We start from the raw sequence: 13,004 nt of genomic DNA on the forward strand, positions 1-13,004 counted from the left end.
TTTAAAGGGGGCAGCTGCTCATTTATCAAATTTACCAATTTTGAGGTGAGGTGGGAAACAGGTATATTTTTTTATACACAGGTGAGATAGTTTTATATTATATTAATTAGGATTTATAAGTTTGTATAGCTCACTTTTAAATAGCTTAAATAGGTGAGCTTAGGACAAGCCCAAAAGACATGTAGCATCGTACCTTCCGCAGTGCCACAGCGCCTGAGGGAAGAAGCGATGTAGAATGGTGGGTACTCTATACCAGCGGGTCAAATCCCTCTGTCTCTTAATGTAATGTAATCCCAGACAGACTGGATGATGATGTTGAGATCAGGGCTCTGTGGTGGCCAAACCATCACTTCCAGAACTCCTTCTTCTTCTTAACACTGAAGATAGGTTCTTATAACATTGGCTGTATGTTTGAGGTCATTGTTCTGCTGCAGAATAAATTCAGGGCCAATCATACGCCTCCCTGATGGTATGGCATGATGGATAAGTATCTGCCTGTATTTCTCAGCTTGAGGACACCATTGATAACCAAATCTCCAACTCCATTTGCAGAAATGCAGCCCCAAGCTTACAAGTTATCTCCACCATGCTTGACTGCTGCCTGCAGACACTCATTATTATACCGCTCTCCAGTCCTTTGGTGAACAAACTGCCTCCTGCTACAGCCAAATATTTCAAATTTTCTTTTCTTTCCACAAGTCCCTAGTGTGTGCTGGCGTTGTGGCACTGCAGAGGGAACGATGCTGCACATTTTCTGGGACTGCCCCAAACTCCAACCTTTCTGGTTGGAGGTGACCCGCACGATCAAGCACTTAACTGATGTTTCTCTGGAGGGGAATCCCACAGCCTGCTTGCTCCACCTTTCAGAGCGACCCATTAAGGAATACAAAACCTTCCTCACCATCCAGCTACTGAATGCTGCCAAGGCATGCACCCCCCTCTGTTGAGGATCGGAGAACCCGCCGGCAAAATCCCTGTGGTTTTCCAAAGTGAACGAACTAAGAGACATGGAGGATCTCACCGCCACCTTGCACAATAGGGAGGAGACCTTCTGTGAGACCTGGAGACCCTGGCAGCATTTCATCTATACGGACGACTATCTCCGTGAGGTTGCGCAGTCTGGCTGACCTCCTGGACTTGCCTTGCTACCTAGTCGGGGGGCGCTATCGCAATCTACTCTGCCTCACCTTTTCACCATCTACCGTTACATTCAGCTTCTTATCTTTCCTTTTACACCCCCTCACCCCCTGTCTCTTCTTTTTCCCCTCCTATCCTTTCCCCCTCTTCCCCTAAGAGATGTCCGATCCACTACCCTTTCCCCTTTTTGTACGCAACTCTGGACTGTCTTGATCAGATACTGTAAATATCTTACTGTACATAACCTGCTTCGCGAGTCCCAAATTCGAGCGGCACATAACGGCCCATAATGCATGCTTTGGCCAATCACAGCGCCCTCAGCTAAGAGAGCCATAATTGGCCAAAGGCAGAGTGCCTTTTGCCAATCATGGCTCAGGGGGACTAAGTCTACGCCCCACACTATATAAGGCCGCCTGCACGTCGGCCTCTTGTAGTGTGTCGTTGGCGTGGACGGAGAAAGAGTGTCATTTAGATTGAGCAGACATGCAGGTTATTCAGTTAGCTGCAGTGTATTTAATATATATACATCTATATATATACATATAGTTATATATATATATATATATATATATATATCCATTGCATACAGTTTAGCTATATCTCACTGCAGGCCGTTCCTGGTGTACTGTTTCTAATATACCTCAGGCAGGCAGGTGATTCAGTTAGCTGAAGTGTATTTAATATATATATATATATATATATATATATATATATATATATATATATATATATATATATATATATATATATATATATATCCACTGTATCCAGTTTAGCTATATCTGACTGCAGGCCGTTCCTGGTGTACTGTTTCTAATATACTTCAGGCGGTGTATACAGTGCTGTGCACCCATAGTGCAGTTGCTCATACTTTTCTGGTGGTCAATACAGTAGACCCATAGTTGTTATTACACTTCCGTTGGTGTACACAGTACCGTGCACCCATAGTGCAGTTGCTACTACTTTCCTGGTGGTGTACACAATAAATACAGTGCAACCATAGTTGTTATTAAACTTCTGTTGGTGTACACAGTACCGTGCACCCCTAGTGCAGTTGCTACTACTTTCTTGGTGGTGTACACAATACATACAGTGTACCCATAGTTGTTATTATACTTCTGTTGGTGTACACAGAACCATGCACCCATAGTGCAGTTGCTACTACTTTCCTGGTGGTGTACACAATACATACAGTGCACCCATAGTTGTTATTAAACTTCTGTTTGTGTACACAATACCGTGCACCCCTAGTGCAGTTGCAACCACTTTCCTGGTGGTGTACACAGTACACAATACAGTGTAGTGTTTTTTTGCTAAACAAAATTTACAGCATGTCCGGAAGGCCACCAAGGAGAGGCACACGCTCACAGGCCACTAAAAGAGGGCAAGCAGGCTCTGTGTCTACAGTCAACAGTTCTGGTCGTGTACGCGGTGCATCCTCAGCACGTGGCCGTGGGGCACGCTTCTCCTTTTTTCCTGCAGCTGACCATGTTATTGAGCCACAACATGCAGAAGAGATGGTGGAAAGGATAACAAAGCCCTCCTCATCCTCCTTATCCTCTATCACCCAGGCTCAGAGTAGTTTGCCTGCCAATGCAGCTGCCAAGCGGCCTATTCCATCAGCTCCATGTCAACAGTCACTCCTTCTCTAGCCCCACCATCATGCACAGAGGAGTCCCCCGAAGTATTCGACTACAGTGTCGGGTACATGCTGCAGAAGGATGTGCAGCAATTTGAAGGCTCCGATGATGGTACCCAGGTTGAGGAAGGGAGTAACAGCAGCCTAGAGAGAGGGGGTGCCCTAGAAGGTCAAGAAACTGGCAGTCATGTTCCCCCAGCTGCAGCATACTGCCAAGTTTGCTCCAGTGACAAGGAGGGATTAGATGATGAGGTCACTGACTCAACTTGGGTACCTGATAGAAGAGAGGAGGAGGAGGCACATCTCCAATGAGGTAGGATGCCCTCCAGGGGGCAGCTTAAGGGCAGCCACCCTATTGCATCACACCGCAGAGCTAAGCAGGTGCAGAGCGCTGCTGACTCCCCACATATTTCGAAAAGTTCTTTGGTGTGGGCCTTTTTTGACACGTGTGCAGTAGATTGCATTGTTGCTGTTTGCAACATATGTCTGCAGAGTATCAAGTGTGGCCAAAACAGCAGCCGCTTGGGCACCACATGCTTGACCAGACATATGACGACCTCCCATGCAGTCCGTTGGCAACAGCACTTAAAAGACCCACATCAAAGAACAAGGCGGACCTCTCCTTGCTCCTCATCAGTTGGGTTCTCCAACCCCACTATACCTCCAGTCCTCTCAGAAACCTGCACTGAGAGGAATGAAGGTATAGCAATAGGTGTCCTAAGTACTTGCAGCCAATCTGCTATCAGTACACCTCCATCTGATTTTAGCAGGCAAATTTCCCTACCCCAGTTGCTAAACCGTTGAAAGAAATTTGGTCCCAGCCATCCACATGCTCAGCGTCTGAATGCTAGCTTGGCCGAATTGCTAGCACTGCAACTTCTGCCTTTTCAGCTGGTAGACTCTGCCCCCTTTTGTGAATTTGTGGAATGTGCTGTACCTCAGTGGCAGGTTCCCAAACGCCATTTCTTTTCACGGAAGTCAATTCTGGCTCTCTACCAGCACGTGCAAGGCAATGTCTTGGCCTCGTTGGACAGGGCGATCAACAGTAAGGTGCGTATTACTGCTGACTCATGGTCCAGCAGGCATGGACAGGGACGTTACCTTTCTTTCACGGTGCACTGGGTAACTCTGCTGGCAGCTGGGAAGGATGCAGGACAGGGTTCAGTATTGTTGGAGCTTGTTCCGCCACCACGCCTCCAAAATGCTAGTAGTGGTGATTCTGCCACAGCTCTCTCCTCTACCCCCTCCTCTTCTTCTTCCTCTATGGCCTCTTCCTCTGCAGATTTCTCCTCTGAACCAGCGGTGCTTCGTAGGCGTTCAAGGGGCTATGCAAGCACTCAGGCAAAAAGATGCCATGCGGTGCTTGAGTTGGTCTGCTTAGGTGACAGGAGCCACACTGGGCCAGACTCAGCTCTGCAGGGGCAGGCCCAGAGGTGGTTGATGCCACGCCAGCTTCAGCAAGGAATGGTTGTATGCAACAATGGCACCAACCTCCTCTCCGCCCTCCGACAGGGATACTTGACCCATGTTCACTGTTTGGCTCACGTCCTGAATTTGGTGGTGCAGCAGTTCTTAAACAGGTACCCGGGCTTACAGGATCTCCTGAGGCAGACCAGGAAAGTCTGTGGTCATTTCCGCAGGTCATATAATGCCAGTGCTCGGCTGGTTGACATTCAAAGAGAATGCAGCCTGCCCAAGAACTGATCAAGGATGCATGCACTGTCCTGTCACCTTTTGAGGAGGCCATGAGGATGGTGAGCAGTGACAGTGCATGCATCAGTGATACTGTCCCTCTTGTCTTCCTGTTGGAGCACATGCTTTGTGGAATAATGGACAGGGTACTTGAGGCAGAACAGCGGGAGGAAGAGGAGGACTTCCTTACCTCTCAAGGCCCCCTTTATCCAGATACTAATATTCCTGCAGGCCCGCCAATCACACAGGAAGAAGAAGAGGTGGAAGATTGTGTCAGCACGGAGGTGGAGGATAACACGCAGCATCAGCAGCAGTCTTCAAGGGATCGTTTGCAGTCCCCAGAAACCCATGGAGTTGTACGTGGCTGGGAGGAGGTGGTTGAGGATCATGTGATCCTTAGTGACCCAGAGGACTCAGGATCGAATGCCCCTGCAAACCTACGCTGCATGGCCTCCCTGATCCTGCAAAGCCTGCAAAAGGACCCTAGGATTCGTGGTATCAAGGAGAGGGATCATAACTGGCTGGCAACCCTTCTTGATCCATGTTACAAGGGTACAGTTGCAGAACTTATCCAGCCTTCGCAGAGGGAGCAGAGGATGGAGGAGAGGTCCTGCATCCAGCGTTCTTTCTGAACGCACATTCAGTGCTGCTGGAGGCTTTGTAACCGATCACAGAGTCCGCCTGTCCACAGACTCTGTTGATCGGCTCACATTCATAAAAATGAATCAGTCTTGGATCACCAGCTACCAAGCACCTGATGCTGATGTAACCGATTGATTTTTCTATGGATGTGGGATCCCTTGAAGACTGCATATGCTGAGTGACTATCCTATTCCTCCTCAATTTTCATGATGATAGCTTCTAAGAATATTTTCGGTTCAGGGCACCACCACCACTACCTAAGGCCCAATTTTTCTGCCCCTGTTTAACAGGGGCATGTAATTACAATTTTTGATCAAATATTTAACAGCAGGGCTCGTTCCTGCGCTCAACAAGAGTATCTGTGAGGGGTTGCAGTGTTGTGGCACCACCACCACTGCCTAAGGCCCAGTTTGTTTGCCCCTGTTTAACAGGGGCGTGTAATTACAATTTCTGATCTAATATTTCACAGCAGGGCCTGTTCCTGCGCTCAACAAAAGTATCTGTGAGGCTTTACAGTGTTGTGCCACCACCACCGCCTAAGGCCCAATTTTTCTGCCCCTGTTTAACAGGGGCATGTAATTACAATTCTTGATATAATATTTCACAGCAGGGCCCATTTCAGAGCCCACCAAGAGTAACTGTGAGGGCTTACAGTGTTCTGGTACCACCAACACCTAAGCCCCAATTTTCCACAGAGTGTATAGGGCAGGCCGTATAGTATATACAGGCGGTCCCCTATTTTCAAACATTCGACTTACAAACGACTCCTACTTGCAAACGGAGGTAGAAAACAGGAAGTGAGAGGAAATCTACCCCTAGGAAGGGAAATTCTCTCCTGTAAGAGTTAATATGGGAAAAAGGTGTCTCCACTGATGCTTTATCACAAATCCTTGTTTCCCTAATAACCCAAAATTTTCAAAACCCAATTTTCATTAGGACAGAAAGTGAGGTGAAATCTTCTGAACAGGGGCACAGACAGCAAAAAAAATGTTACAGGGGTGATAACCCTGCCCTATATTATCCAAAAAGCTTAAAAATAGATTTTTGGGCTGGGGCTACACTTAAAAAATGTACCTGTTCCAAATTACAAACAGATTCAACTTGACAACAAACCTACAGTCCCTATCTTGTTTGTAACCCGGGGACCGCCTGTATACTGCTGTTCAGATCTAAATCTAAATCAATCTAAATTGATTTTATTTGTGTAGGAAATGCATTTGTTGCAGAACAGTAAAAGTGAGCAACAGAGGCATGACCAAAATCATGAATATTGATAATGAAACCTTTGAAATAAAGGAATTCATCACATGTAACTCTTCACATGTAGTGTACCTTTTATGGTGCCCATGTGGATTATTCTACGTGGGGCGCACCCAAAGACTTTTAAAGGTTCGGATTGCCGAACATTTGGCACACATAAAAAAGGGTTTTAAATACCATTGCGTATCCCTGCATTTTAAAGAAAAACATGACCAAGACCCATGTGTACTACAATTCTGTGGAATAGACTGTGTGTATCCATCTTGGAGAGGGTCAAATCGGGTGAGGGACTTATCTCAAAGGGAAACCCAATGGATTTTTCTGCTCAAATGTCTCTTTCCCAGAGGGTTGAATATTAAAGTAGACCTCAATTGTTTTATTAATAATTTTTGACTGCATACAACAGATTTGGAAGTTAATGGATTGGATCAAATTTGCTCTAATAGATAGGATAGCTGGAATTTTATATCAGTGATAGTTTTTGATTATATATATGTATATGCTGCATCGGACACTTTGAGTGTGTGGGGAGCAGAGAGAGGTTAATAGTTGTAAGTTTTTATTATTGTTTGATTTCAACCATTTCATATAGTCCATTTTAGGAGAAACATAATTTGGCACGTTATTGCATGTTCTAGAAGTGTGCGCCTATAAAGGGCAATGTATGGCATGTGTTTCAATGCACTCATTTGCTATAATGAGTATAAAGCATGTATAGTGATATAAATGATTTTGCATCTGTGATGTTCCTTGTATAATGTGCCTGTAACTGCTTGATAAAGATGTAATGTCGATGTATTGCGGGAATGGGGACATGAGGGAGGCGCATGCGCAGAATAGATACTTCCGCCCTTTAGTGGTATGAAGTGTATATAAGGATTGATTTCCGTGCCGTACAGCCAATCCCATGATTAAGTCTGTCCGACGAAACATGTTGGGGCGTGGCTGTACGGCAATCATCAACGTGTGACGTGATCCGCTACACCAGGAAGTGGAAGCTCGGGTCTGAGGAGTGGGTGAGATTATAACAGCTACAGCACACCTTGGGTCCGCCGCGACTGCAATACATCACTTTAAACCTGCATTGTAGTTCTTTGCAGTGGCAGTTTTGTGCTTGCTTTGCATTTGATTTATGTGAGAGTAATGGTGGAAGATTACGAAGTGTTTTAATAAACTGGTTTTACGTTATCATACTATTGGAGCACTCTTTATCATTTACATGTGGAGAGATCCCTTATATACATGGCTGGAGTTCGGAGAATATGTTTAACCCTTTCTGTGTGGTTTAAGGCGTATTTAGCCAAACACGAGAGTGTGAGGCAAATTTAAGCTGGTGAGTGCGTTTTTTGAGGGGAGTGAAATAACTGGCACATAGGTGTGGTGGATGAATAGAAGAAGATTGCACTGGAATCACTCCACTGAAATAACTTCATTGAATTTTTTAATTTTTTTCTTTGCTTATGGACTTTTTAACACAAAGTGTATATATGTATATAAAAAAACAATTTTTCACTTGTCACAGGGGGTGATATTAGCAGATTAAGCACAGTATTGTTGCTCACCATTGTTTAAAGAATTATTTGCTTTCACTTGTTATAGGGTGATAAGAATACTTGTAGCACATTTATTTTACTTTTTTGAGATAGATGATTTCTATTTCACTTTAGCACATTTAGTATTTTTATTTTAAGCGCCACTATTTTTTCCACTATTTTTTGTGTAATTTGAATAGAGGGATAAAATACTAGTCACACACTTCATTAATCCAAGTGGCAGCTCTAGGTATTAGATTTAATCTGTCCAGGAGTGCAGTGGTGGGACTACAAGTGGGGGCGGATTGTACTTGTTGACCATTAGTTTAGATTTTGTATTGATTGTTTTAATTGCACTTGCTCTTTGAGAATAAAAGAATTATAAAAAAAAAAAATTTCAAATTTTGACTCCTCAGTCTAGAGCACTTACTGCCATTTTTCTCCATCCGGTTCCAATGCTTTCAAACAGTAGTTGAGTCGCTAAGCCTTGTTTCCATGTTGGAGGTATGGCTTTTTGGCCACAATTCTTCAATGAAGACCGCTTCTGGTCAGACTTCTCCGGAAAGTAGATGGGTGTACTTGGTTACCACTGGGTTCCACCAGTTCTGTACTGATGGACATCTTCTGATGTCAAATGAAAGTAAGTATGATGTGTCTATCATCTGCTGCATTAAGTTTCCATGGCCGACCACCGCGTATATGTTCCTCAACGTTGCCCATTTCTTTGTGCTTTTTCAGAGGAGCTTGAACAGAACATCTTGAAACCCCGGTCTGCTTTGAAATCTTTGCCTGGGAGAGACCTTGCTGATGCAGTATAACTACTTTGTGTCTTGCCATGGTGTATGACCTGTGACATGAAACTGCCTTCCACAACCTCACCTTAGTAGCAGAGTTTGGCACCTCCTCACCCAGTTTTAAGCCTCCTACATAGAAGTTTCTGTTTCAGTTAATGACTTTGTTTAAAACTACAGTATATATAAAATTAATGATCATTAGAATCTGCTTGGTATAATTGTTTAATCGTACACCTGACTCTAATCCTACAAATTCCCTGACTTTGTGCAAGTGTACAAAGTGTGCAAATGTAAGAACTGACGCTGGTTTAAAGCCAAAGGGTAGTCACACCAAATATTGCTTTGATTTAGATTTTTCTTCTGCTCACTTTGCATTGATAAAAATAAACAATTAAAATACCATATATACTTAAGTATAAGCTGAGTTTTTCAGCACATTTTTTGTGTGCTGAAAATGCCCCCCTCGGCTTATACTCGAGTCAAGCGCTTTTCTGACATTTATGACATTTTCCGAACCGACTTTGGGGCCCGTATCTCAGGGCCACTTGGTGCTAGGAACCCCAAATTTGGTGTGAAAACCCAGTGGCACTACAACGTATCCAAAGCTGGGGTTCCTAGTACCAAGTGGCCCCAAGATACGGGGCCCCAAAGTTGGTTTGGAAAATGTCCTTCTCTGCTGCAGAAAAGTGCTTAACATTCTCCGAACCGACTTTGGGGCCCCATATCCCGGGGCCACTTGGTGCTAGGAACCCCAGCTTTGTTGATATGTTGTAGTGCTAGTTCCACTGGGTTTGCACACCAAATTGGGGGTTCCTAGCACCAAGTGGCCCCGAGATACGGGGCCCCAAACTCGGTCAACTGTGTCCATCTGCAGTCATTTCGGGACCCTTTGGGTCCAGAGACCCCAAATCTTGGCTGCAGCTAGGGGGCATCTAGGAACCCTTAACTACTGAGTTTGAAGTTCTGGAGACCTATGGCTGCAAATGGGCACAGTGAGGCATGCAAATGGGCACAGTGATGCTGCAAATGGGCATTGTTGACCCTCTTTTCCACTTATAGTAGCTGCGCATTTCTCACCCTAGGCTTATACTCGAATCAATAAGTTTTCCCAGTTTTTTGTGGTAAAATTAGGTGCCTCGGCTTATATTCGGGTCGTCTTATACTCGAGTATATACGGTATGTATATATTTTTGAAAGGATTCTTACTTTACAGCATTTCTTCACACTTGCCTAAAACATTTGCACAGTACTATATGTATATGTGAATTTAGTGGGGCAGTCCTTTGTTTTTTACACATGGGATAACTGTCACACTAGATGACCTATCTGGATCATTGGCCTTTGTATGAGCATCTTTATAATTGTTTATCATTCAAAAGTGTACACCACTAGGTACGCTTGGCTATTTTTAAAATGCTAGTCTTGCAAGAATAGGCAAATATTAAAACAGCCTTGTACATGCATGATGCCTGACTCATTTAAGTCTACAGAGGCAATAATGCTTGGTCCAGTTAATGGTACATTTGTATATTTATGATTTTGAACAAATAGAAATAAACAAATATTGAAATCCATAAAAAAGTGAAAAACTGATTGTTGTGGAGAAATCACACTTGAGAAATCCATAAATTTAGCTCCAATGAAAGTCATACAAATGGCAATTTCCAACAAATTCATCCACTTTTAACCAGCTACCATCTTTTAGTCCCAAAAAGAAGCAAAAGGATCACTGCAACCTACTGATAACAGGTGCTGGTTGAAAGTGGTTGGCATTGCCTGAAAATTGCTGTGTATAAGGCCAGGCATAGTGGTTTTGACAGGTACCCATTCCCACTTCTGGTCAGATTGCGGCAACAAACCACCGGACATTCTCTCATCACCCTCCCCCATCCAGAACTTTCTGGGACATGTCATGGCTCATCGTGGATTGCTCATGTTTAGTGGGCAGCCTGCTGTGAATCTGCATAGAAATGCCGGCTGCTCACAGTAACCATGCTGGTGCCAGGGACCTAAAGAAGTGGTTCAGGTGAGCATGTAGATGGACTCCTGGACAGGGGAGTGTCATTTAATTAAAGTGGAGGGCCACCCTAAAATAGAAAATGGCATGAAAAATCTTTAAGAAAATAAAAAAAAAACATTTGAAAAAGAAAAATGTTTTAAACTTACCTGAACCCTTGTTGCTAGGCAGTCTTCCTAATCTGCCTCTTTCTATTCCGTGGCGTGTTCTGCTCCTAGCTGAGTGGCCCCGTTGCTTTCTGGGAACTGTGTGTGTTCCCAGAAAACCACAAGGCTATTCACAGATCGCTGCGCCGCTTGCGTGTGCGCAGTAGGAAACTGGCAGTGAAGCTGAAAGGCTTCACTGCCTGTTTCCCTTACTTAGGATGGCGGTGCCGGGACCCGAGAGCCGAGGGACGGGTCAGCCTCGGGCGGCTGACATCGCGGGCACCCAGGACAGGCAAGTCTACTTATTTAAAGTCAGCAGCTACAGTGTTTGTAGCTGCTGACTTTCAAAAAAAAATTATAGTGGCCGGAATCCCGCTTTAAGTCATCAGCTACTGTATTTTTAATTTCATTTTTTTTTAAAAAGGGCGAAGAACCACTTTAAGGTTACAAGTACACGTAAACATTCACCAGCTCTTAAAACTTGGAAAATTTCTGGTGTCAATGTCCTGTTGAGCGTGTCCCTTTTTTTTTTTCTTTTTGAATAGCTAAAGCAAAGATTGGAAAATCAGAAAGAGATGGAAAACCAGCTGTCACAGAAGAGAATTGAGCTGCTGAAGGTGAATTCAGCCAGGCATGAAATGGAGGATAAACTTCTTAAACACACAGCAACAACCAAGAGCCAACTGACACTTGATTTAAGGTACAAAACTCTGTCCCCATCATACAGGTATTCTGTGTGTGTACATTGTACATACTGTATATTGCAGAAACACATTTTCACATGGATCACCAAGATACACACAAACTAAAATCAAACTAAGACCATTATTAAATAAACATGGGAAATAAACAAAATGACCATCTCAGAAGAAGGAATGGCATATTTGTATTTTTAAAAAAATGAAAAATTTAGGTAGACAAATAAGTCATTGGGGCTTATTTATCTCAGATTCACTGCTTTATAAATATGCATTGGTTTTGACAACTAGGCTTTAATGACCTCTGAGCATAAAGGGGTTAAATACAGCAGGTATTAGCACCTAAATCTGCCTTCATTTCATCAACTTCATGTAACCTTCTGCAGTGCAATATTCAGACTGAAAAAGGGCAGAGCATCAGTGTCAGTCAGTCTCAGGTTCTATTGCATTGCGCACTGTTGTCAGTCTAACATAAGGAACATGCTTACAGTAATGAGCTGACCTCATGCCCAGTCAGCAGACTGATGCAAGGGGATTGCACTTTATTTCTTAAGCAACAAAGATGGTAATGTCACCCTACTTGCCTTGAAGGGTAGCATATTTACAAAATTATGCCATTATACTTTCACTTATAGGAATGAACTAAGCTTCCTTCACCAACAGCTTCGAGAGAAAGATCTGCAGTCTGAACAGGACCGTGTTCTAAGAAAGAAAATGATGGATGACTGTGCATCCTTGGCTAGTGAAAATAGTGTATTGCAGGCTCAGTTATTGGATATTACCAAACAACTGGAAATGGTAAGATCAATGCAGCAAATGCTAGTATGAACAAACTTTAATCAGGTGTTCCTTAAACTGGACCTGTGGGATTTCCAAAATTCATAGCCTGGCTGTGACTGACAAAGTACCCAATTTGCCTGAAAATCTGAGTGATTGGGAAAGGTGAAAACCCCTGTCAGTTTATTTTCTGCTGTCTCTTTCCCCTTGCGGAGAATCACTTCATTTCCTATCCAGGGGATACAACAGGAAGTGAGAGGAAATCTCTCCAAAGTGAGAGGAAATCCCCTCTTAGAAAGTTGTAACTGGAACATTGCAAGATCCCCCCTCTATACTTCTAGTGAAAACTCTAAATATTTGGATTGCCCATGACATTTTGCCACAGTGACAATAATCTCTATCACAAAGAGCCTGTGTTGATGGGGTTTGGGCTCATATCGATGACCTCATTTTGACATCAGTTTCAGAAGCTTCTGAAATCAGCTGCAATTAAGTGACAGGTGCATATAACCTGACCTGCATTTGACCTGCTTCAAGAGGGTTTTGCATTCCCATAAACTTGTATGAGAGTTCAAAACCCATCTGAGGTGAACAAAATACCATCCACACAGGCCCAAATACAGAGGGTAAATCTCCCCAGCGATAACACAGAAAAAACACCCCAAAACTT

At 43.7% G+C, this 13,004-nt stretch overlaps 1 protein-coding gene across 1 annotated transcript in view; it reads left to right on the forward strand.

Annotated features, from left to right (window-relative positions):
- Positions 1-13,004, forward strand: part of LOC141141527 (uncharacterized) — a 97,096-nt gene that overhangs the window by 29,263 nt on the left and 54,829 nt on the right. The window contains exons 6-7 of the mRNA XM_073629130.1: positions 11,405-11,559; positions 12,193-12,355. Coding sequence (XP_073485231.1) covers positions 11,405-11,559; positions 12,193-12,355 — 318 coding nt within the window. The remainder of the gene's footprint in view (positions 1-11,404; positions 11,560-12,192; positions 12,356-13,004) is intronic.

Source organism: Aquarana catesbeiana, linkage group LG04 (assembly GCF_042186555.1).
Source record: "Aquarana catesbeiana isolate 2022-GZ linkage group LG04, ASM4218655v1, whole genome shotgun sequence".
NCBI lineage: Eukaryota > Metazoa > Chordata > Amphibia > Anura > Ranidae > Aquarana > Aquarana catesbeiana.